Raw genomic sequence first — 20,805 nt, forward strand, 5'->3', positions numbered from 1 at the left:
CTCCCTGGCCACAGCAGAGAGCTGGCCTGGAAGAGGGGCAACCGGGACAGAATCCGGCGCCCCAACCGGGACTAGAACCTGGTGTGCCGGCGCCGCTAGGCGGAGGATTAGCCTAGTGAGCCGCGGCACCGGCCGAAAACTCTTAACTTTTGAGGAGGTGACACCTTGCTGCACTGGAGAAACCTGGAAACATTCAGGAAGGAAAAGCAAAATTCTGTGATTTTTGGCAATGGACAGGAAGGTGAGCTTCAGGGTCAGGAATCAGAGAAGTTTAACAGGCTCGTCGAAACCATTGCTGATAACATGTACTTGAAAAGAGGATTCGGGGCTGGCGCTTCGGTGCAGCAGGTTAATGCCCTGGCCTGCAGTTCCGGCATCCCACTTCCGATCCGGCTCTCTTCTATGGCCTGGGAGGGCAGTAAAATATGGCCTGAGTCCTTGGGCCCCTGCGTGGGAGACTCAGAAGAAGCTCCTGGCTCCCGGCTTTGGATCAGTGCAGCTCCGGCTTTGTGGCCAACTGGGGAGTGGACCATTGGATGGAAGTTCTCTCTCTCTCTCTCTCTCTCTCTGCCTCTCCTCTCTCTAACTCTGACTTTCAAATAAATAAATAAATAAATAAATCTTTAAAATAAAAAAAAAGGAGGATTGAAAAGGGTTGGTGCTGTAGTGCAGTGGGTTAAGCCGCTACCTGTGATGCCAGCATCTCATATAGGCACTGGTTGGAGTCCCGGTTGCTGCACTTCGGATCCAGCTCCCTGCTAATGAGCCTGGGAAAGCAGCAGAAAATGGCCCAAATGCTTGGGCCCCTGCACCATAGATGAAGCTCCTGGCTCCTGGCTTCGGTCTGGCCAAGCCCTGGCCATTGTGGCCATTTGGGGAGTGAACCAGCAGATGAAAGCGCCCTCCCAACGTCTTTGTCTCTCCTTCTCTCTCTGTACCTCTTTCAAATAAAATAAATCTAAAATAAATAAATAAATAAAAGAAAGGCGGGTCGGGCATGTGGTGTGGCAGTTAAGCTCCCACTGGGGACATCTGCATTCCACATCAGAGTGCCTGATTCAGTCCCAGCTCCTGCACTTCCAATCCAGCTTCCTGCTAATGAACTGGCCAGGAGGGCCTAAGACCTTGGGTCCCTGCCACCCATGTGGGAGACCCACAGTGAGTTCCAGGCTCCTGGCTTCAGACTGGCCCAGACCTGCTTGGTGTGGCCATCTGAACCGGTAGATGTAAGACCTCTCTCTGTGTCTCTCTGCATTTCAAATAAATAAATAGAATTTAACACACAGACCAAAAGATGGAAAGACAATTCCCCCCAGCGGGCATTAAGGATCTGTTCTCTTAAACCTGACCCTTTGCAGGCACTGGCAGGTGGAAGCTCTGTCCATCACAGAGGCACGCCGAGATGCTCGTAGTCCGCGAGTCTGACAGCCAGAACCTGAAATGCGCCGAGCCAGAGCTTTGGATGGGGGGGGGGGTGTCCAGCAAGAGCAACTGGAATAACGACCCTGGCCTTGGGACTGAGGGAATGGGGCTGCACATGGGTCTCCCGTCCTCTGGCTGGGAAGGGCGTGTGGGGAGCCTTACAGGAAGTCAGGAAGTCACTTCCACGAATCAGTTAAGCCAGGGGCTTGCCTGGCCTTGCTGCTGGGGGTGGGGGTGGGAGGTCCCCCTGCTGATTGGCCAGCAGGCCACGGAGCTTTATGAGGTCACCAGGCTCGAGGCCAAGGCTGGGGCAGGAGTACGGCGGAGATGCTGCCAACTGCCGTTCTGCTGGTCTTGGTAGTGTCCGTGGTTGCCAAGGATAACGCCACGTGTGAGTAAGTGTCAGGACGCCTCAGCTGGGGAGAGCAGGCCACACTAGACTCCCCCTGGGGCCTGGGCCTTAGCTGTGCCTCAGCTCCTGTGGTCTCCAGCTCAGACTCTCCTTGCTTCCAGAACTGTCAGTCTGGAGCTCTGAGCCCCCAGTTGTGCAGTTTCTCCCTGAAGTGGACCCTCCGCTCCTAGAACCTGCACAGCACCAAGACCTGTGTCCCCTGTCATCTCTGCTGTGGCTGAACCCCCCCTTGCAGATCTCAGCCTGATTTCCAGGGCCCCGTCTTCCCACAGACACCTGAAGCGCTCCCCCGACTCCGTGGCTGACTCCAAAGGCCCCAAGAGCATCACGTCATGCCCTTAGCACCTCCCTCCCTGTGGCCTCTCTAAGACACCGACAAGCCAACACCTTCCCGCCTGTTGGTGGCTGCACTTCTCCGTTCCGGATCCTCCATGGCTCCTCCTACCTGTGTGCTACTGCGCCTGCCTGTGGCTACTCTCCTGCCACTGCTAACCCAGCCCTGAGACCCAAGACCCGCTTGGTCACCCACGATTTCCCCGAAGGCCACAGGCCTCACAACCCTCCCCCCAGGCCCTCCACCCACCCTTCTCTCTGCTCATACCTCCGGGGTCTACATAGTAGGCCCCCCTTTTTCCTGTAAGACTCTAGAAATTATAACTCCAAAGCCGTCTCATGAAGCCTGCAGCTTCCTGCATGCCCCAGAACCCCACAGCCCTGCCTCCGGTGGGTGTGGGGGCCTACTGACAGGCTGTGCGGATTCTTGGTTTGACCCGTGCCCTGGTCTCTCCTCAGTGGCCCCTGTGGGTTGCGGTTCAGGCAGAACCCACAAGGGGGGTTCCGAGTCGTCGGAGGGCAGGCTGCCCAGCAGGGGGCCTGGCCCTGGATGGTCAGCCTCCAGATCTTCACGCCCCGCAACAATCGCAGATACCACGCGTGCGGAGGCGTCCTGCTGAATGCCCACTGGGTGCTCACTGCTGCCCACTGCTTCAACAACAAACAGTACGTGTGGGGACACAGCGGGCGGCCTGCAGGGTGGCTTCTGTCTGACACGGCCCCTCTCCTGGGCCTCTGCAGGGCCTCCCTGTGGCAACCTGCCCCCAGCTGGGCTGACCCAGCCCCTGGTGGGGGCAAGGCGCGGAGGGCCGCCTTCACCGAGGGGGTCTGCCCAGCCAGCCCACCCTGCCAGTGACCGGCTTACCTCTGCGCCCACAGGAAAGTCTATGAGTGGAGGATGGTTTTTGGGGCACAGGAAATCGAGTACGGGACGGACAAGCCAGTGAGGCCACCTCTGCAGGAGAGATACGTGGAGAAAGTCGTCACTCACGACCAATACAACTATATGACAGAGGGAAATGACATCGCTCTCCTGAAGATCACTCCTCCTGTTCCCTGTGGGCCCTTCATTGGACCTGGCTGTCTGCCTAATTCAAAGGCAGGCCCACCTAAAGCTGCCCAGACGTGCTACGTGGCCGGCTGGGGGTACGTCAAAGAGAACGGTGAGTATGGGAGGGACTCCCGGGGGGCAGCACTGCCCCTCCTTCTCCTGGGGTCTTGGGGGTGCAAGATGTTATGCAGGCTGAGGAATTTTCAGTCCTTGTCTCTGTGCCCTTTCACAACTGGAGAAGCTGAGGGTGAGAGGAGTGAAGTCCCTTCTTCAAGGTCCCATGACTGGTGCCTGGGCTTGCCTCTTTGGGGAAGGCTGCACGGCACGCATTTTTAGAGTGCGGTCAAGACTGTGTCTGTATTTGGCACATGGAACCGCAGTTGGGAAACTGGGAGCAGACCCTGAATCAGCAGCTGGGAGAGAGCTGCAGCCGTGGTTCTGGGGCCATGTTTTCTGCATCTGTAGAGGGAAGGGCTGAATCAGGTGGTCTCTGAGCTGAGCGTTTCACAGCTTGGTGCAATTCCAGGGCTCAGCCCTCCTGTGTCCAGGACTGTCTGTATCCCTGGGGAACTGTAGCCCACCCTTGGCCAGTGAGAGCACCAACATCCACCCCTCCCAACCGAGTGCCTTGAAGTTTTCTCTGTAGGCTGGGAGGGGGCAGCTGGTGTGGTTTTCTGTGAGTCAGGTATTCAGGTGTTTGAGGCTCCTTGGAGCTGTCCCCCAGGTTCCTTGCCTTTCCAGATGGGCATGGCTGCCTCTCCAGACCTCTCTGTCCTGTCCAAGCAGCCTGGCCCAGGAGAACTGGTCACTCAGCACTGCCTTGTCCACTTGAAACTTGAGTAGTGGCTGAGTAGGGGGTTCTCTCCCACACCAGACCAAGCTCACCAAGGGTCCAGGGTGTGACCTAACAAGTGCCACTGCTGACCTCAGGGTTACAACTGTGAGCCCCAGAGACCCCTCCCCGCATTCTGAGAGTCTTGAGACACTGTTTACTCCAGAAGCAACCGGTGACCCCACTAGCTGGTGGTAATGGACAGCAAGGTTTTGCCAGGAGAACAAAGTCACAAAGGGCTGGGTCTCTGCATGTGACCCATGCTTTCAGTTCCCCCTAAGTGGCCATATGACCTTTAATCAGACACACTAAGAATGTGAAACTGTGAAATACTTAGCTATCAATCTCTTCTTTTTCTTTGATATTGGAAAATTTAAGTTCCTAATTCAAGGCAGTTTAGTCACTTGGACCTTAAACTCAGCCTTTTTTTCTTTTTTTAACAAAAAATAATTCCAGCATTCCTCCCTGAACTCTTACTCCCAGAGACCGAACTGAATTTCTGACAGGTTTGTCACCTGCCCTGTTCCTCAGAGCAGGGGTCCCATCCCAGCCCCTCGTTGCCACCCTTTCTTGGCCTATGGTGTCCACCTCTATTTCAGCTGCTGACGCCCGTGGCTCTGCCCTAGTGTTTGGAGTGAGGACATGTGTTCTTCCTGTCTGGCCCTCTCTCTGTCCACCCATCTGACCATGTCCACAGCTCTTGTATTCCCTGGGAGGCTGATCTCAGGGCCCCCCGGCACCCACCTTTGCTACCCTATTGAGCAGGATTCTGAGCTCCCAGATGCACCTTGGATGTCCTGCAAGATCTTTTGTTTCTGGAATCCCCTTAAACTTAATGGAGTCTCTCTCTCTCAGTCTCTCTCTCTCTCTCTCTCTCTCTCTCTCTCTCTCTCTCTCTCCCCTCCTCCTCCTCTCTCCTCTCTCCTCTCTCTCTCTCCACAGCCCCCACCCCTAAGTCCAAGTCATAAATTCCCAGGCTCCAAATTCCTCTTACTTTCTAACTACCTACTCCTTGGACTGGTTCACTTTGGGGGCTGGAATAACTGTCCTAGGTGCTATCCTAGCATTTCTGTGGAATGCTGAGTTCCTGCAGCCTCCTTGCATTTGTCGTTTAGAGCTGGGGTTTGGATTGAAAAAACTGCTGTGTGCCTGCCCTAGGTCTAGAAACCATCCTAATTGCTAGCAGGCCGGGGTTGCTGTCATTGTTGTCGCTCCCCCTCTTCGTGGAGGAGCAACACTGAACCCTGCGCTGTTCTTTTTGTCTGCTCGGCCCTCCCCGGGTTTGCTGCTGGTTCTTCCCGGGTTGGCTACTATCCCTTCCACCTCCGTGGAAGGGCAGTTCCCCCTGGCCGCATTCCCCACTTCCGCAGGGGAGCGGCACACCGCCGGCCGGCTTTCTCGGGGGCTGCACGGGTTCCCTTAGATGTTCCCCATAGATGTTCCCTGTGCATGCCGTCTCTCTCCTTTATAGTCCTCCTCCGCCAATCCCAACTCGGCTGCCCACACGCCGAGTACGCTGCTCTCCAATCAGGAGCAAGTCCTACAGTTTATTAGTTGAACTGGAGGCAGCTGTGCGGAAGCTGTTTACTTCTCTCCCAGCGCCATATTGTGGGAGAGCAGATGCATAGAATAAGTCTTAATTCCAGTAACTCAGTCCAGTCCGGATTGCTCCCCACAGATCCCCCTTTCTTTTTATTTTTTGGCGTTGATACGCGCCTGTCTTCGGTGTCCCGCGGCACACACTCTGCTCTACTTGCTAGAGTTGCCACAGGCTCTTACAAGTCCTATCAATCAGGCAAACCGAATCCGGGTCCTCTCTTCCCCATGTTATGAGGAGGTTTTTAGGCGCTGATGCGTGCCTGTGTTCGGTGCCCTGCAGCGCATGCTCTGCTCTGCCTGCAGGGGCTTACAAGCCCTAACAATCAGGCAAACCGAATCCAAGCCTTCTCATTGCCGTATTGTGGGGGAGGCCTTACTGATGTTAATTCGCGCCTGTCTTCGGTGACCTGCGGCGCATAAGCTGCTAGCTGCCCGCAGGTGCTCATCGTGCTCATCGCCTCACTTAATCAGGCAGACCGAATCCAAGCTCTCTCATTGCCATGTTGAGGGGAGGCCTTTCTATTTCTCTATTTCTCTATCTCCGGGCATTCCTATTTCTCCCATTTTACTTCTATCTTCCAGCATTCCTATTTCTCTCACTTTACTTCTAAACTTCTGTTTCTCTTATCCCCGCAGCTTCCCGCTGCCCGCCCCGAGGCTACTTCTTGGCGGCTTCCCGGCTGAGCCGCTTCAGCCCGCGCCTCTCTCATCTGCGCAGCTTCCCGGCTTTGCGCGGCTTGGCTTCGCGCGCTCCGCGGTCTCCACGCCCTTCGCGTCTGCACCACGGCCTCGCGCCAGCCCCGTTCCCTATCTATTCACGCCCCGTGCTCTCTCTGCACGCGGCGGCTTCCGCGAGTAACACAGCGTAGCTTACGTGTCCGCCACTAGCATTCAATCTAAGTTCCCCGGGCTAGCCTGGCGAATTCAACCCAGCTTACGTCTCCGCCCCACGGTTTGGCTTCCCGTCCTTTGCTCCCCGGGCTAATCAGACGGATCCCAATCTGGCTTACGTTTCAGCTTCTGGTTTCAACTTTTCGCCCCCTATTCCCGGGCTAACTTGAGAATCCCAAAGTGGCTTTCGTTTCCGCCTCGGCCTGCCCCCCGCGGCTTCAATTTCCCTAACACTTTTCTCTACCCGGTATGTTTCCCTAAGTTTTCTTCCAACAATATTCCTCCCTCATTTCTCCTGGCCTCTCCCCACAGTCCGCATCCGAGTCTGTTTGTTCTAACTTTCACTTTCGCTTTCGACCTTAGAGATTTCTCCCAGCTTCCCCCCGTAGTCCGTATCTGAGTCTATGCCTAGGCTTTCAATAGCTTCTTCCGGCACCCTTTTCGTCCGGCTTTTCCCTAGGCTGTTTGCTAGTCTCTCTCTCCGGTATTTTCCCAGTTCTTCCCGTTTCTTCCCTCCTAAGTTTGCTATCCGTTCTAGGTTTCCTATCCGAGTCACGGCACCATTATGTCGCTCCCCCTCTTCGTGGAGGAGCAACACTGAACCCTGCGCTATTCTTTTTGTCTGCTCGGCCCTCCCCGGGTTTGCTGCTGGTTCTTCCCGGGTTGGCTACTATCCCTTCCACCTCCGTGGAAGGGCAGTTCCCCCTGGCCGCATTCCCCACTTCCGCAGGGGAGCGGCACACCGCCGGCCGGCTTTCTCGGGGGCTGCACGGGTTCCCTTAGATGTTCCCCATAGATGTTCCCTGTGCATGCCGTCTCTCTCCTTTATAGTCCTCCTCTGCCAATCCCAACTCGGCTGCCCACACGCCGAGTACGCTGCTCTCCTCCAATCAGTAGCAAGTCCTACAGTTTATTAGTTGAACTGGAGGCAGCTGTGCGGAAGCTGTTTACTTCTCTCCCAGCGCCATATTGTGGGAGAGCAGATGCATAGAATAAGTCTTAATTCCAGTAACTCAGTCCAGCCCGGATTGCTCCCCACAATTGTCATCTCAGTGTCACTCCTACCCCAAGAGCAGTGCAGGTACAACTCTCACTGCTGTTGGACCGTAAGGAAGGCTGAAGCTGAAGGGACTGAAAAATGTAAGAAAGATCCAGCAAATTGTGCTTGGCATGCGCTTACCAAGGACCTGTTGCATGTGAGCCTGCGCTTCCCGCTTGGCCTTCTGGCCTGCACAGTTCTGTTCCACTCCCTCAGGCAGGGTCCTCCCCTGCGCTGCAGACAAGATCCAGACCCACCCCTCCAGCTGAGGGTGCTGCTGCCAGTGGTGGGGGCCAGTGTCTGTGGCACCGATTGTTGGGCTCTAAGCCATACGCAGTGCAGGCTACACAGGCTGGGCCTTCCATAACCCAAAGTGCAGGGCCTTACGTGTCCAGGGGCTACGGAGGAAGTTCTAACAGCTTCAGAGGTCACTGTCCATGCTTGTAACAGGTGCTCCTGAGTGTGGAGGCACCGCCCCATGTCCCCTCCCTAGAATCTCAAAGCAGATGTAAGGGAAGATCTCGTCCCCACCCAAGTGGAGGAGGCCTAGTAGGGGATGGGAAGCAGGGAGGTGATTTCCAGCCACAATGCGGGGGAAGAAGGTATGTCTCAGACGAAGTGTGGAAGGGGGAATCCGGGGCCCTGGTTCAGCTCCACCACACTCCTGCTGTGGCCTGCACAGATCCAGACCGGGCGTAAGAGGACCTGTGGCCAGAGTGAGCACTTGCTTGGCACCCGCTCCATTCCCACCATGAACACTCGCATCCTCTGGCCCACCCTTCTCTCTCCCCACTCTTCCTGGGAACACTCCTCAAATGTCACCACTACCTCTGCTTTCTCCATTGCGTATTATCTTCCCCTGAGGAGTGCATAAGTCAGAGGCCAAGGGCACAGACTGTGTGGATCTTAGGTTTAATTAGAACACCACAGAGGAGGAGGTGGGGCTTCCTCCACAGCCTCTGTGCTCTCTGACCGTGGTGTGGCCTGACTGCAGCCCCCAGGCCATCACCTACACTGATGGAGGCGCGTGTGGACCTCATCAACCTCGAACTGTGTAATTCGACTCAGTGGTACAATGGGCGCATTACTGCAAGCAATCTGTGTGCAGGGTATCCTTCAGGCAAGATTGACACCTGCCAGGTAACCTCCCTTGATGTGCCCAGACCCCCTGGGTCCCTGCAGGATTCCCCAGGCCCCTAAGGACACCTCTTCCTGGAGCCCTAAGCTCCACCATCTCCAGTCCATCGTGCAGGACCCTATTCTAGTGACTTCTTCCCTGGTTCCTTCCTGGGAGGTGACCCTCACCAGCTGCCCTCACAGTAACAGTCACCAGACTCAGCACTCTACCCCAACCCTAATATCCAGAGCAGGTTGCTGAAACCTTGCTCCCGAAGACACTGTTCACCTCTCTCCCCTGAACACAAAGCACCAAAGCCACACGTGCTCAGGGGTGCAGGTAAAGCCACATGCATGACACGCACGCTCACACGGAGCTGTTGGCACCGCCTCAGATTGTGGCACACCACGTGCGTTCAAGGCAGCAGCCAGTCACTGTCCCCCAGAGCCCTCTGGCCAGGGAAGAGTGGCTCAGGCAGAGTGACCTCTGTGTCCTTCCGAGCAGGGGGACAGCGGCGGGCCTCTCATGTGCAGAGAAAACCAGGGCGAGCCCTTCGTGGTCCAGGGCATCACGAGCTGGGGCGTAGGCTGTGCTCGTGCTAAGCGCCCTGGGATCTACACGGCTACCTGGCCCTTCCTGGACTGGATCGCTTCTAGAATCGGCTCTAATGCCTTGCGCATGATTCAACCAGCTACCCCTACCCCTCCCACTACCCGATCCCCGCCCCCCACCCGCCCCCCCGGCGTGCACCAGCCGCCCTCTGCGCACCCTCCTTGGTATTTCCAACATGCTTCTGGACCACCTCACCCTCACCCTCACCCTCACCCTCACCCTCGACCCCCGCAACCACCTGCAGCCCAAGCCCCGCCTCCGCCCCCGCCCCCGCCCCCGCCCCCTCCCCCGCCCCCGCCCCCTCTCCCGCCCCCGCCCCCGCCCCCGCCCCCGCATCACACCAAGCCTCCCCAAGCACTTTCTTTTGCCAAGCGCCTACAGCAGCTGGTAGAGGTGTTGAAGGGGGGCAGCACCTTTTCTGGTGCCAAGAGGGTTGACACCGCGGCAGCGGCAGCGGAGGCCACAGAGATCCCAGAAGTGACCCTGGCTTCCTGATCGGACCTGCTCTCAGTAGACCCAGTGGACTCTTCAGTCCCGAGAGGAAAGGATGAAATAAACAGATATATTTATACAAATACATATCCATACGTGTGTAAAAATATACACAAAGAGACGTTCTGGAATTCTTTCTAGGTGCCTTCCCTAACTCAGCCCAGACCCCATCATGCCGACCTTGCACCTTCCACGAAGGTGGAGCTCCTTGTTCGTGCCTGTCAGCTGTGTTTTTCAAATCCTGATTGTTAACACCAAAGAGGAGCCAGGGCCACCCTTGGGCACAGCAGTGGTGGGGTGGGGTCCCGGAAGGCAGCTGCTGCTGCTGGCCTGACCGAAGGAGTCGAGCGTCTAGGTCTGATCACGAGGCCGTGTGCTCCTGGTGCTCTCAGAGATGGCTCTGTGGGGAAAGTTGGCTTCCCCGGATCACAAAGGATAATAGGGCCACTGGGACAGCCACGGGTCACCAGGAAGCACAGCGTTGCCGGTGACCGACAGACATCTGAATGGACATGGCTTGTTCAAGTCCATTACTGCCTTTCCTAGTTCCTGAATTCATGCAAATTTAAAAAATGATTTCTAAACTTTCCAGGAATATCAGTGTGGGAATCTTTTGGGTGCCCAAAGTGTGGCTTGCCATCCTGGGGAGTTTATTTTAAGGTCTTCCATTTTATTTATTTATTTATTTATTTATTTATTTATTTTTGACAGGCAGAGTGGATAGTGAGAGAGACAGAGAGAAAGGTCTTCCCTTTGCCATTGGTTCACCCTCCAATGGCCACCACGGCCATGCTGATCCGAAGGCAGGAGCCAGGTGCTTCTCCTGGTCTCCCATGGGGTACAGGGCCCAAGCACTTGGGCCATCCTCCACTGCACTCCCTGGCCACAGCAGAGAGCTGGCCTGGAAGAGGGGCAACCGGGACAGAATCCAGCGCCCCGACTGGGACTAGAACCCGGTGTGCCGGTGCCGCTAGGTGGAGGATTAGCCTAGTGAGCCATGAATCTGGCCAGGTCTTCCATTATAAAGAAGAGAAACCAATTGGAGGCATTTGAATGATGAAGACACAAAGAGGTCACACAGAGCCAACAGAACAGGTCAGAGCACACCGGGGAGTCCAGGTGGGGCCTGGCTGGTCTGCAGTGTTGGCAGAGGCTGGGTGCCAGACTGGCCCTCTCCATTTCAGGTGCCGTCGACCAAAACTGCTCCCAATTACTTGAAAATTGCTGGGAAGGGAATCCTGGTGGTGCGGTGTCACCTGCTCACTGTGATTAGGGAGTCAATCAGACTTGATGGCTGGATTAGCCCCTTCAGGTCCCAGAAAGAGAAAACCGTGTTTTCTAGCAGAGCAGTGTGTGGGGGTCGAGTGCAGGACAGACCAACTCTGGTTACTGTCGGACAGCCAAGAGCAGGGGCTGGAGCTGGTGCGAGGAACCTGGGCTGAGTCAACGTCCATGGGTGTTTGTCTTTGGGATTCACTGGCCTTGGGCTCAAAGCCGCCATCCTGCCCCATCAGCTCTGTGCCCTTGGGCAGATGTACCGGAGAGTCACATGACCATGAAGTAAGGCCAAGTGGGAAGCATTCAGAGCAGGGCTTGGCGCACTCGCTGCAGGTGCTCACCAATGGAGGCTGCAAAGTCGCATACTTCGTGAACATGTTGACACATCGTACAATTCCTTCCTATTCTGTCACTCGTCATAATATTCTATGGTTTCCTTTGCCATTTAGCAACTGCAGAGACATTTCTACAATAGCATATGCAGACCCACCTTGTTTCTGTAGGTTGATCTTCCACTGAGAGGATATCTCTAAGCCATAGTGCCACATTTCCTTCCCAGGGGGATTGTGTTACTCTCTTTGCATAAAAATGCCCACCTCCCCACATCTAACCAACGCTAGTTCTTATTGTATGTACTGATATTTGCCAATGTAATTAGCATTCTGACTTTCACTTTGTAAACTACAAGTTGCTGCTTGAGATGCCTACGTCCCATGCTGGAGTGCCTGAGTTCAAGTCTCAGCTCTGCTTCCAATTCCAGCTTCCTGCTAATGTGCATCTTGGAAAGCAGGTGATGGCTCATGCACTCAGTGGAAACTGTTAGCAAGTCCAATTTAGAGCAGCAGGGAGTGAAACGTTGGCTCCCTGAGGCTGGGGAGCTGGAAGATTGAGGAGACGCTGGTGAAAGGACACATTTCCATTAAAAGAGGAAAGAGCTCAGGCTACTGCGCAGCGTGGCAACTACAGTGACTAACAGCACAACATTGACATGAAGATTGCCACAAGAACAGGGCTAGATTTTAAGTGTCCACACACACACACACACACACACACACACACACACACCCCGTGTGTGTGAGGTCACTCAAGCAGGAAAGAGCTTGATGCGCCATCCCTCAGGTGCACACAAGCAGGAAAACGGCACGATGCGCCACGAGCGTCTGCGGAGCTGACTGTTGACTAAGAACCCTGCTGGGCTTTTGGTGCTGCTGGTGGTGAATCTATCGCCCGCTTCTGGGAGACAGGACATCTTAGCAATATCAAGTCTTGTGGGAAACAAGCCCACCTGAGACCACCTAGCCACCGAAGGATGGACTCAGACACGAGAAGAGAGCGAGAAGCAAAGCTTTGTTCATAACCTTGCAAGGCAGGCACACTGGGGACAGAAACCAATCACTCTGATTTTCTAGTGTACAGCCCCCTGCTCCCGGTTCCTCAACCCCTCAGTACTTTGGGAGTCACAGTCTTCTTGGATGCTGCCTAAGATGGGGCAGGCGACTGGGTGTCTGGCCAGCCGCCGGGCAAACAGGAAGGGGAAGGGGCTTGGTTGGCACTGTGGCAGAGGCCTTGTAGGGGGAGACGCCGCAGTCCCACTTTGTTTTAAAACTACAGTAGGTGCATCTGGAGGGCTATGTGATGTATGGTCATGCCCCTTGAAGACAACCCATGGAGCGTTTTCTCAGCCTGCTGAATTGTGAGCGTGCCAAGTCTACCTGCCTTTTAAGGGCTTCTTCACTTTCTACACAGCTTTGAGGATGCATGTTTTCACATATTCTGTCAGAATTATTCCTAAGTATTTCATATTTGGATACGCAATTGCTGATTTTTTGGTATACAAGAATACAACTGATTTTTTTGTTTTTGTCATGTATCCTGAAACCTGCTGAACTTACTAATTCTAACAGTTTCTGCAGATTCCATTGGGTTTCTACATGGACAAGTCTGTGAATAAAGACAGCTTTATCTATTTTTCCATTATGAATGCATTTGCTTCTTCTTCTTGCCTTATTTCACTGACTAGAACTTCTAGCACAATGTTGAACGCAAGTGATGAAAGTGGACATTCTCGTCTTGTTCTAGATCTTAAAGGTAAATAATTGAGGCTTTCACCAGTAAGTATGTTAACTGTGGGCTTTCTACAGGTATCTCTTATTAGGTCGAGGTTACTCTCCTTTAGACCTATTTTGCCAAGAAGTTTTTATTTATTATTATTATTATTATTATTTTTGACAGGCAGAGTGGACAGTGAGAGAGACAGAGAGAAAGGTCTTCCTTTACCGTTGGTTCACCCTCCAATGGCCGCCGCGGCTGGCGCGCTGCGGCCGGCGCACCGCGCTGATCCAATGGCAGGAGCCAGGAGCCAGGTGCTTTTCCTGGTCTCCCATGGGGTGCAGGGCCCAAGCACCTGGGCCATCCTCCACTGCACTCCCTGGCCACAGCGGAGGGCTGGCCTGGAAGAGGGGCAACCGGGACAGAATCCGGCGCCCCGACCGGGACTAGAACCTGGTGTGCTGGCGCCGCTAGGTGGAGGATTAGCCTAGTGAGCCGCGGCGCCGGCCCAAGAAGTTTTTATTTTAAAACCAGGAATAGGTGCTGGTGGTGTGGCACAGCAGGTTAAGCCACCACTTATAAAGCTGGCATCCCATAGTTGGTTTGAATTCCAGTTAATTTGCTTCTGATCCAGCTTCCTGTTAATGCTCCTGGGAAAGCAGAACATGGACCAAGTAACCCGGGCCCCTGCCACTCACGCAGGAGACCATGACGGAGGTCCTGGCTCCTGGCTTTGGCCTCACCTAGATTTGGCTGTTGCCATCATTTGAGGGCGTGAACCAGTGGACAGAAGAGTTCTCTTGCTCTCTCTCTGACATTCTGCCTTTCAAATAAATAAATAAATCTTTTTAAAAATCAGGAATAAATGCTTACTTCTGTCAGAAGTTTTTTCTGCATCTGTTAAAATGGGCACATAGTTTTTCTGTTTTACTTTGTTTATTTGGTGAATCATATATTTCTAAAATAAACTTTTTGGGGCTGGTGCTGTGGGGTGGTGGGTTAAGGTGCTGTGTTGTAGCACCAGCATTCCATATGGGCACCTATTTGAGTCCCGGCTACTCCACTCCCTGCTCCCTGCCTAGGAAAACAGTGGAAGATGGCCTAGGTGCTTGGGCCCCTGCATCCCAGTGAAGCTCCTGGCTCCTGGCTTCAGTCTGGCCCAGCCCTGACTGGTGCAGCCATTTGGGGAATGAACCAAAGGATGGAAGATATTTCTCTTTCCTTCTCTCTACTTCTGACTTTCAAATAAAATAAATACATCTTTTAAAAATAAACTTTTCATCTTGGAATAATTTTAGATTTACAGAAAAGATGCAAAATAGAGTTTTCTTCTGACCACTACCCCACTTGGTTTCCCCTAACATCTCACCTTGACATGTGAAGTGGTACTTGTATATCATCTTCCACACTATCTTACAAGACGGTATTAAGATATCAATACTGATACATTCTATTAAACTTGTCCAGGTTGCATGCTTTTCCATTGCTGTCCTTTTTTCTGTGTCAAGATCAGTCCAGAGCACCACATCCCTATCATGTCTCTAGTCTCCCCTTTCTTTGCTTTTGTAAAAGATTTATTTACTTGAAAGGCAGAGTAGAGTGACAGAGAGAAGGAATGAGAGAGAGAGAGAGAGAGAGAGAGAGAGAGAGAGAGAGAGAGAATCTTCCATCCTTTGCTTTACTCTCCAAATGCCTGTGTCAGTCAGGGCTGGGTCAGGCCAGAGCCAGGCCTCCCACGTGGGTGGCAGGGACTCAAGTACCTGGGCCATCAATCTGCTGCCTCCCAGGTGGGTTAGCAGGAAGCTGGATGAAAAGCAGAGCACTCTATATGGGATGTGGGTGTCTCAGATGGTGACTTACCTTGCTTCCCCACAGCTCCCTCCCATTTCTTTTTCTGTTCTATTTTTATGACCTTGACAGTTTTCAAGAATATTAGGATTGTGAGTTTTGAGAAAGAATCCCTCAGAGATGAAATATCCTTCTCATCACATCCTGTCATAGATTCATGGTACACACATAACAGCAAATTTTTTGAGAATGTAGAAAGACAGACAGAGCATGCCCACTCCCATCTGTTGGGTCATTCCTCAAATGCCTACGATGGCTGGGTCTGAATCCTGGAGCCAGGAACTCTTCCCATATGGGGGTGACAGAAACTCAACTACTTGAACCACTGCGTTCCACAGTCTGTATTAGTAGGAAGCTGGAGTCCAGAGCTAGAGCCAGATATCAAGCCCAGGTACTCAGATGTGGGACACGGGCATTTAAATCACTAGGTTAGACACCTGATCATTTGGATAGGATGCTGCGTCCCAGGTTCTCCCACTGTTCCCTTCCAACATGCTCTACAAGTCAGCTCCTTACTGTGGTGGTGGTGTCCGCCTGAAGGTGGTAGTAGTTACACATACTATCTGGGTTCTTCTTTAGGGATCTGTCATTCATTCATTCACATCATTCATAAACGTAAGGTTATTTGCATATTGGAGCACTTTTACATTGGCGCTTGTGTCTCTTTGACAAGGGCATCCTTTTTTTAAAAAAGATTTTATTTATTATTTAAGAGGTAGAGTTACGGACAGTGAGAAGGCGATGAGACAGAGACAGTTCTTCCTCCCCAAACACAATGACCAGAGCTGCGCTGATCTGAAGCCAGGAGCCAGGAGCTTCTTCTGGGTCTCCCACGTGGATGCAGGGACCCAAGGACTTGGGCCATCTTCCACTGCTTTCCCAGGCCATCACAGAGAGCTGGATCGGAAGAGGAACAGCTGGGACTGAAACCAGTGCCCAGATGGGATGCTGGTACGTCAGGCCAGGGCTTTAACTCACTGAGCCACAGCACTGGCCCCAATAAATAAGTATTTTAAAAGATGTTCTAGGTTAATTTTGCATTTTCTTAAGCCCTGACATGAGTTTTTTTTTTTTTTAAAGATTTATTTATTTGAAAGTCAGAGTTACACAGAGTGAGGAGAGGCAGAGAGAGAGAGAGAGAGAGAGAGAGAGAGAGTCTTCCACCCACTGGTTCACTCCCCAATTGGCCGCCAATGGCCAGTGCTGCGCTGATCCGAAGCCAGGAGCCAGGAGCTTCCGGGTCTCCCACGCGGGTGCAGGGGCCCAAGCACTTGGGCCATCTTCTACTGCTTTCCCAGGCCATAGCAGAGAGCTGGATTGGAAGTGGAGCAGCTGGGACCCGAACTAGTGCCCATATGAGATACTGGCACTGCAGGTGGTGGCTTTACCCGCTAAGCCACAGCGCCAGCCCTGACATGAGATTTTATTTAAAAAAAGATTAAAGGATGTCCTGTTAGACTCTTGTTTATCCATTTAATTTGGTTCCTGAAAAGACTGGTTGACTCACAGAGGATGACAGCGGTGTCCTCAAAACTTAACCAAGTAGTAGTCTAATGACAGCTACTGTGCAGGATGTGGTCTCTTTACTAGAACAGAATTCCAGAAGCTTGGAGACATAGCAGGTGACTGCTGAACTAAAAATGCATTCTTGGGGTGGTGCTGTGGCACAGCTGGTTAAACCACCACTGGGGATGCCAGCATCCTATTACCATACTGTGGGTTCAAGTGCTGGTTATTCCACTTCTGATCCAGCTTCTTGATAGTGTATCCTGGGAGACAGCTGGTGTTGGCTGGAATGCTGGGCTCCTGACACCCATGTGGAAGACCCAGGTGTTTTTTTTTTTTTTTTTTTAGATTTATTTGTTTTTATTTGAAAGGCAGAGTTACAGAGAGGCAGAGGCAGAGAGAGAGAGAGAGAGAGAGAGAGAGATCTCCCCTCTGCTGGTTCACTCCCCAGATGGCCGCAATGGCCAGAGCTGAGCCAATCTGAAGCCAAGAGCTCCTTCCAGGTCCCCCATAGGGGTGCAGGGCCCAAGGACTCCACTGCATTCCCAGGCCACAGCAGAGAGCCAGGTCAGAAGTGAAGCAGCTAGGACCTGAACCAGCGCCCATATGGGATGCCGGCACTGCAGGCGCTGGCTTTACCTGCTATACCACAGTGCCAGCCCCGAGACCCAGACTGATTTCCAGGCTCCTGGCTTGGCTTGCTCCGATCCAAGCTGTTGCAGGCGTTTGGGGGAATGGAATCAGTAGGTGGGAGTTCTCATTTATCTCTCTATTGTTCGGCCTTTCAAGCATTTGAAAATAAACATTTATAAAACATCTCTGGGACCAGTGTTGTGGCATAGCGAGTCAAGCTGCGGCCTGCGACACTGGCATCCCACATGGGTACCGGCTCGAGTCCCAGCTACTCCACTTCTGATCCAGCTCCCTGCTGATGGCTTGAGAAAATGGCCCACATGCAGTAGGCACAGTGGCAGGGCTGGAGGCTGAGCATGGGCCCCACAGCAAAGCGTGCGCTGCCTTCCACCAAGGCTGAGCCACCACTGCTGCAGCCACCTGCCAGGAAGTACACACTGAAGCCGCGTCGATGGCACCTCTGGAAGCCGTCACGCAGCCTTGGGTGAGCACACTGGAGTCTCCCACCTTAGAAAGTGCAGTGCTTCATGCTGAGTGGTATAGAAATGCACTCTGGGCATGGGCTGCCCTCCCTGCCTGTGGTGACTTTTCCAGCACCACTCAGCTTCCAGGGTCTCACACTTGCCCTATCAACACAGGATCCTGAAAAATCATCACCTCAGACCAAGGCAACTGCTTTACGGCCCAGGAAGCAAAGTGGTAGGTGCATGATCATGGGACTCACTAGGCACCATTATGACCGGAAGCTATGACCCTGACACAGCAAGGGAAGTCTCTAAAGACCTTCCTGGGAAGGCCAGCTTGGAGATGACCCATGGAAGGATGGAGTTACAAAACCCAGTGGTTGGGACTGGCACTGTGGCGTAGTGGGTTAACGCCTTGGCCTAAAGCACTGGCACCCCATATGGGTGCCGGTTCAAAACCCGGCTGCTCCACTTCCTGTCCAGCTCTCTGCTATGGCCTGGGAAAGTAGTGGAAGATGGCCCAGGTCCTAGGGCCCCTGCACCCGCATGGGAGACCCGGAAGAACCTCCTGGCTCCTGGCTTTGGATCGGCGCAGCTCCGGCTGTTGTGGCCAATTGGGGAGTGAACCAGCGGATGGAAGGCCTCTCTCTCTCTCTGTAACTCTGACTTGCAAATAAATAAATAAATATTTTTTAAAAAAACAAAAACAGAACCCAGTGGTCATCATGCGGCTCTGTCTCCAACGCGCCGGTAACAAATGCTGGGTAGGGGCATGCCCTGCTCGCCATCACTCACAGCGACACACTCGGGGGACTGCTGCTTCCTTCAGAGCTGCAGGCTCTGTGAGTGGGTGGGGGAGGACTTTTTGCATACAGCACGTGCCGGTAAACTGGCAAGCTAAGAGAAGTTAGCATCTGGAAGAGTGATTGGCCCTGGGCACCATTAGGTAAAGGTGCTGCTACATGGTAGAGGCAGGGAGGAAACTGTTTGGCAACCAGGTGATCTGTACTGTCTCTTGCACTTGCCTGTGGGCTATAAATGCAACCACAGCCTTGGGCAAAGGGAGCAGGATCAATTCACCAGGAAAACCTAGACCTGCAGCAGCAGGTGCAGAAGAGCCACATCAAGTCTGCGTCACAGAGGGCCTGAATGCGGGGCAGCTCATCTCACTGTCCATCCTGTTGTACACACCCCCAGAACTTGTGACAAGCCTGAATTCTGGGGAACCCTGCCTGCGTGGAATGAACTTTAAGAAGTGGATCTAAGGGGCCAGCACTCTGGCACAGTGGGTAAAGCCATCACTTGCAGTGCCACATTCCATATAGGCACCAGGCCTGGGAAAGCAGCAGCAGATGGTCCAAGTCCTTGGGCCCCTGCGCCCACGCTGGAGACCTGAAGAAGCTCCTGGCTGCAGATCAGCCCAACTCTGGCTGTTGTGGCCATTTGGGGAGCGAGCCAGACAATGGAAGTTCTCTCTGCCTCTCTGTAACTCTTTCAAGTAAATAAACCTTACAAAAAAAAAAAAAAAAAAAAGTGGATCTGAGGAGATGGTGTTGTGGTGTAGCAGGTAAAGTCACTGCCCATGACTCTGGAATCCCATATGGGTACAAGTTCAAGTCCTGGCTACTCCACTTCTGATCCAAATCCCTGCTAATGAGCCTGGGAAAGCAGAAGGTGGCCCAACTCCTTGGGCCCCTGTACCCATGTGGGAGACCCAGAAGCAGCTCCTGGTTTCAGTCTGGCCCAGCTGTGGCCATTGTTCATTGGGGAGTGAACAAGTGGATAGATGTCTGTCTCTCCCTCCAATTCTTTCAAATAAATAATTTATTTTTAAGTGGATCTGAGCAATGTAAGGGTTGGCGGCTGTAGATATTTTTGGCAACTTGCCTGAGTGTCTGACAGATAAAAGTCACAGCTGTCACTCTCTCCGAGAACCACTCTTGCTGAAACAAGCTGCCTCTCTGCTCACATGCTCGCCTGACTAGCACAAAAGGGCTCCTGGCCTTAGGGTAGGACCAGCTCTGGAGGTCATTTGTCCTCCAGCTCCCTTGGATTGGGCAGGCAGGGTGGCTGAAAGTGGCCTTCTGCTAAGACTGCAAACTTGTGCAGCTGCCTCCTACCCTCATCTTCTCCGAGAACGGACCTGCTCAGTCACTCAATCGCTTTCTCAAGCTCTGCTTCTCAGGCATCTGATAGAAAAGTCACGCAAAAACGACTGATGGTGAATTTTAAGGTACGTAAACATTTTAAAAAAATATCTGAGAACCTGTCTGCTGGTTTACTCCCCAAATGGCCACAATGGCCAGGGCTGGCTCAGGCCAACCAGGAGCCTGGAACTCCTGCATTTCCCACATGGGGCCCAAGCAACTGGGTCGTCATCTGCTGTCTTCCCAGGCACATCTGCAGGGAGGTGCACCATAAGCAGAGCAGCTGGGACTCACAGCAATACCACTCTGGTGTGGGATGAAAGGCAGAGTTACAGAGAGGAAGAAACAGAGAAATCTGCCTTCTACTGGTTCACTCCCCAGATGGCCACAGCAACGACCAGGGCTACGCCAGCATCACAAGTGGTGTTGAGCCACAACACCGGCCACAAAGCTGTTGTATTTTAAGAAAATTCTTAGTCATCTACAACAACAAAAATTTCACTATTCTTTGTTTTAAAATCCCACCTTATAGGTAAGGTATGCCTGAAACCTTAGTCAGGTGAGAGCTCTTAAACTGGACATACATCACTTAAATTTATATGTATTTGAAAATAACAGGGCTGGTACTGTGGTGTTGGTGGGTTAACCCAGCACCTGTAGTGCTGGTATCTCATATAGGCACTGGTTCTAGTCCCAGCCGCTCCACTTCAGATCTACCTCTCTGCTAATGGCCTGAGAAAGCATTGGAAGATGGCCCAATTGCTTGGGCCCCTGCCACTGAAGTGGGAGGCCTAGAAGCAGCTCCTGGATCCTGGTTCCTGGCTTCAGCCTGGCGTAGCCCTGGTCGTTGCTGTGGCCATCTGGGGAGTGAACCAGTAGAAGGCAGATTTCTCTGTTTCTTCCTCTCTGTAACTCTGCCTTTCAAATAAATATAAAAATTAAATAACAAGGCATGCATGCATACATACACACACACACACGAGTGGGGGAGGGAGAGAGATGCCACATCCACTGGTTCACACCCCAAATAACACCCTGGAACTCGGTCCAGGTTTCCCATGTGGGTGGCAGGACCTAATT

At 53.0% G+C, this 20,805-nt stretch overlaps 1 protein-coding gene across 2 annotated transcripts; it reads left to right on the forward strand.

Annotated features, from left to right (window-relative positions):
• The first annotated feature begins 1,716 nt into the window (after positions 1-1,716).
• ACR (acrosin) lies at positions 1,717-9,885 on the forward strand. 2 transcript variants are annotated; one of them, NM_001082336.1, is given in 7 exon segments: positions 1,732-1,817; positions 2,627-2,833; positions 3,047-3,330; positions 8,574-8,719; positions 9,201-9,638; positions 9,641-9,646; positions 9,648-9,885. In NM_001082336.1, coding segments are annotated over 7 exon segments (1,305 nt in total). In that variant the 5' UTR covers positions 1,732-1,749; the 3' UTR covers positions 9,804-9,885.
• The last annotated feature ends 10,920 nt before the right edge of the window (positions 9,886-20,805 follow it).

The sequence above is a fragment of the Oryctolagus cuniculus genome, chromosome 11 (assembly GCF_051225735.1).
Source record: "Oryctolagus cuniculus isolate XC-2025 breed Fujian yellow rabbit chromosome 11, ASM5122573v1, whole genome shotgun sequence".
NCBI classification, from domain to species: domain Eukaryota; kingdom Metazoa; phylum Chordata; class Mammalia; order Lagomorpha; family Leporidae; genus Oryctolagus; species Oryctolagus cuniculus.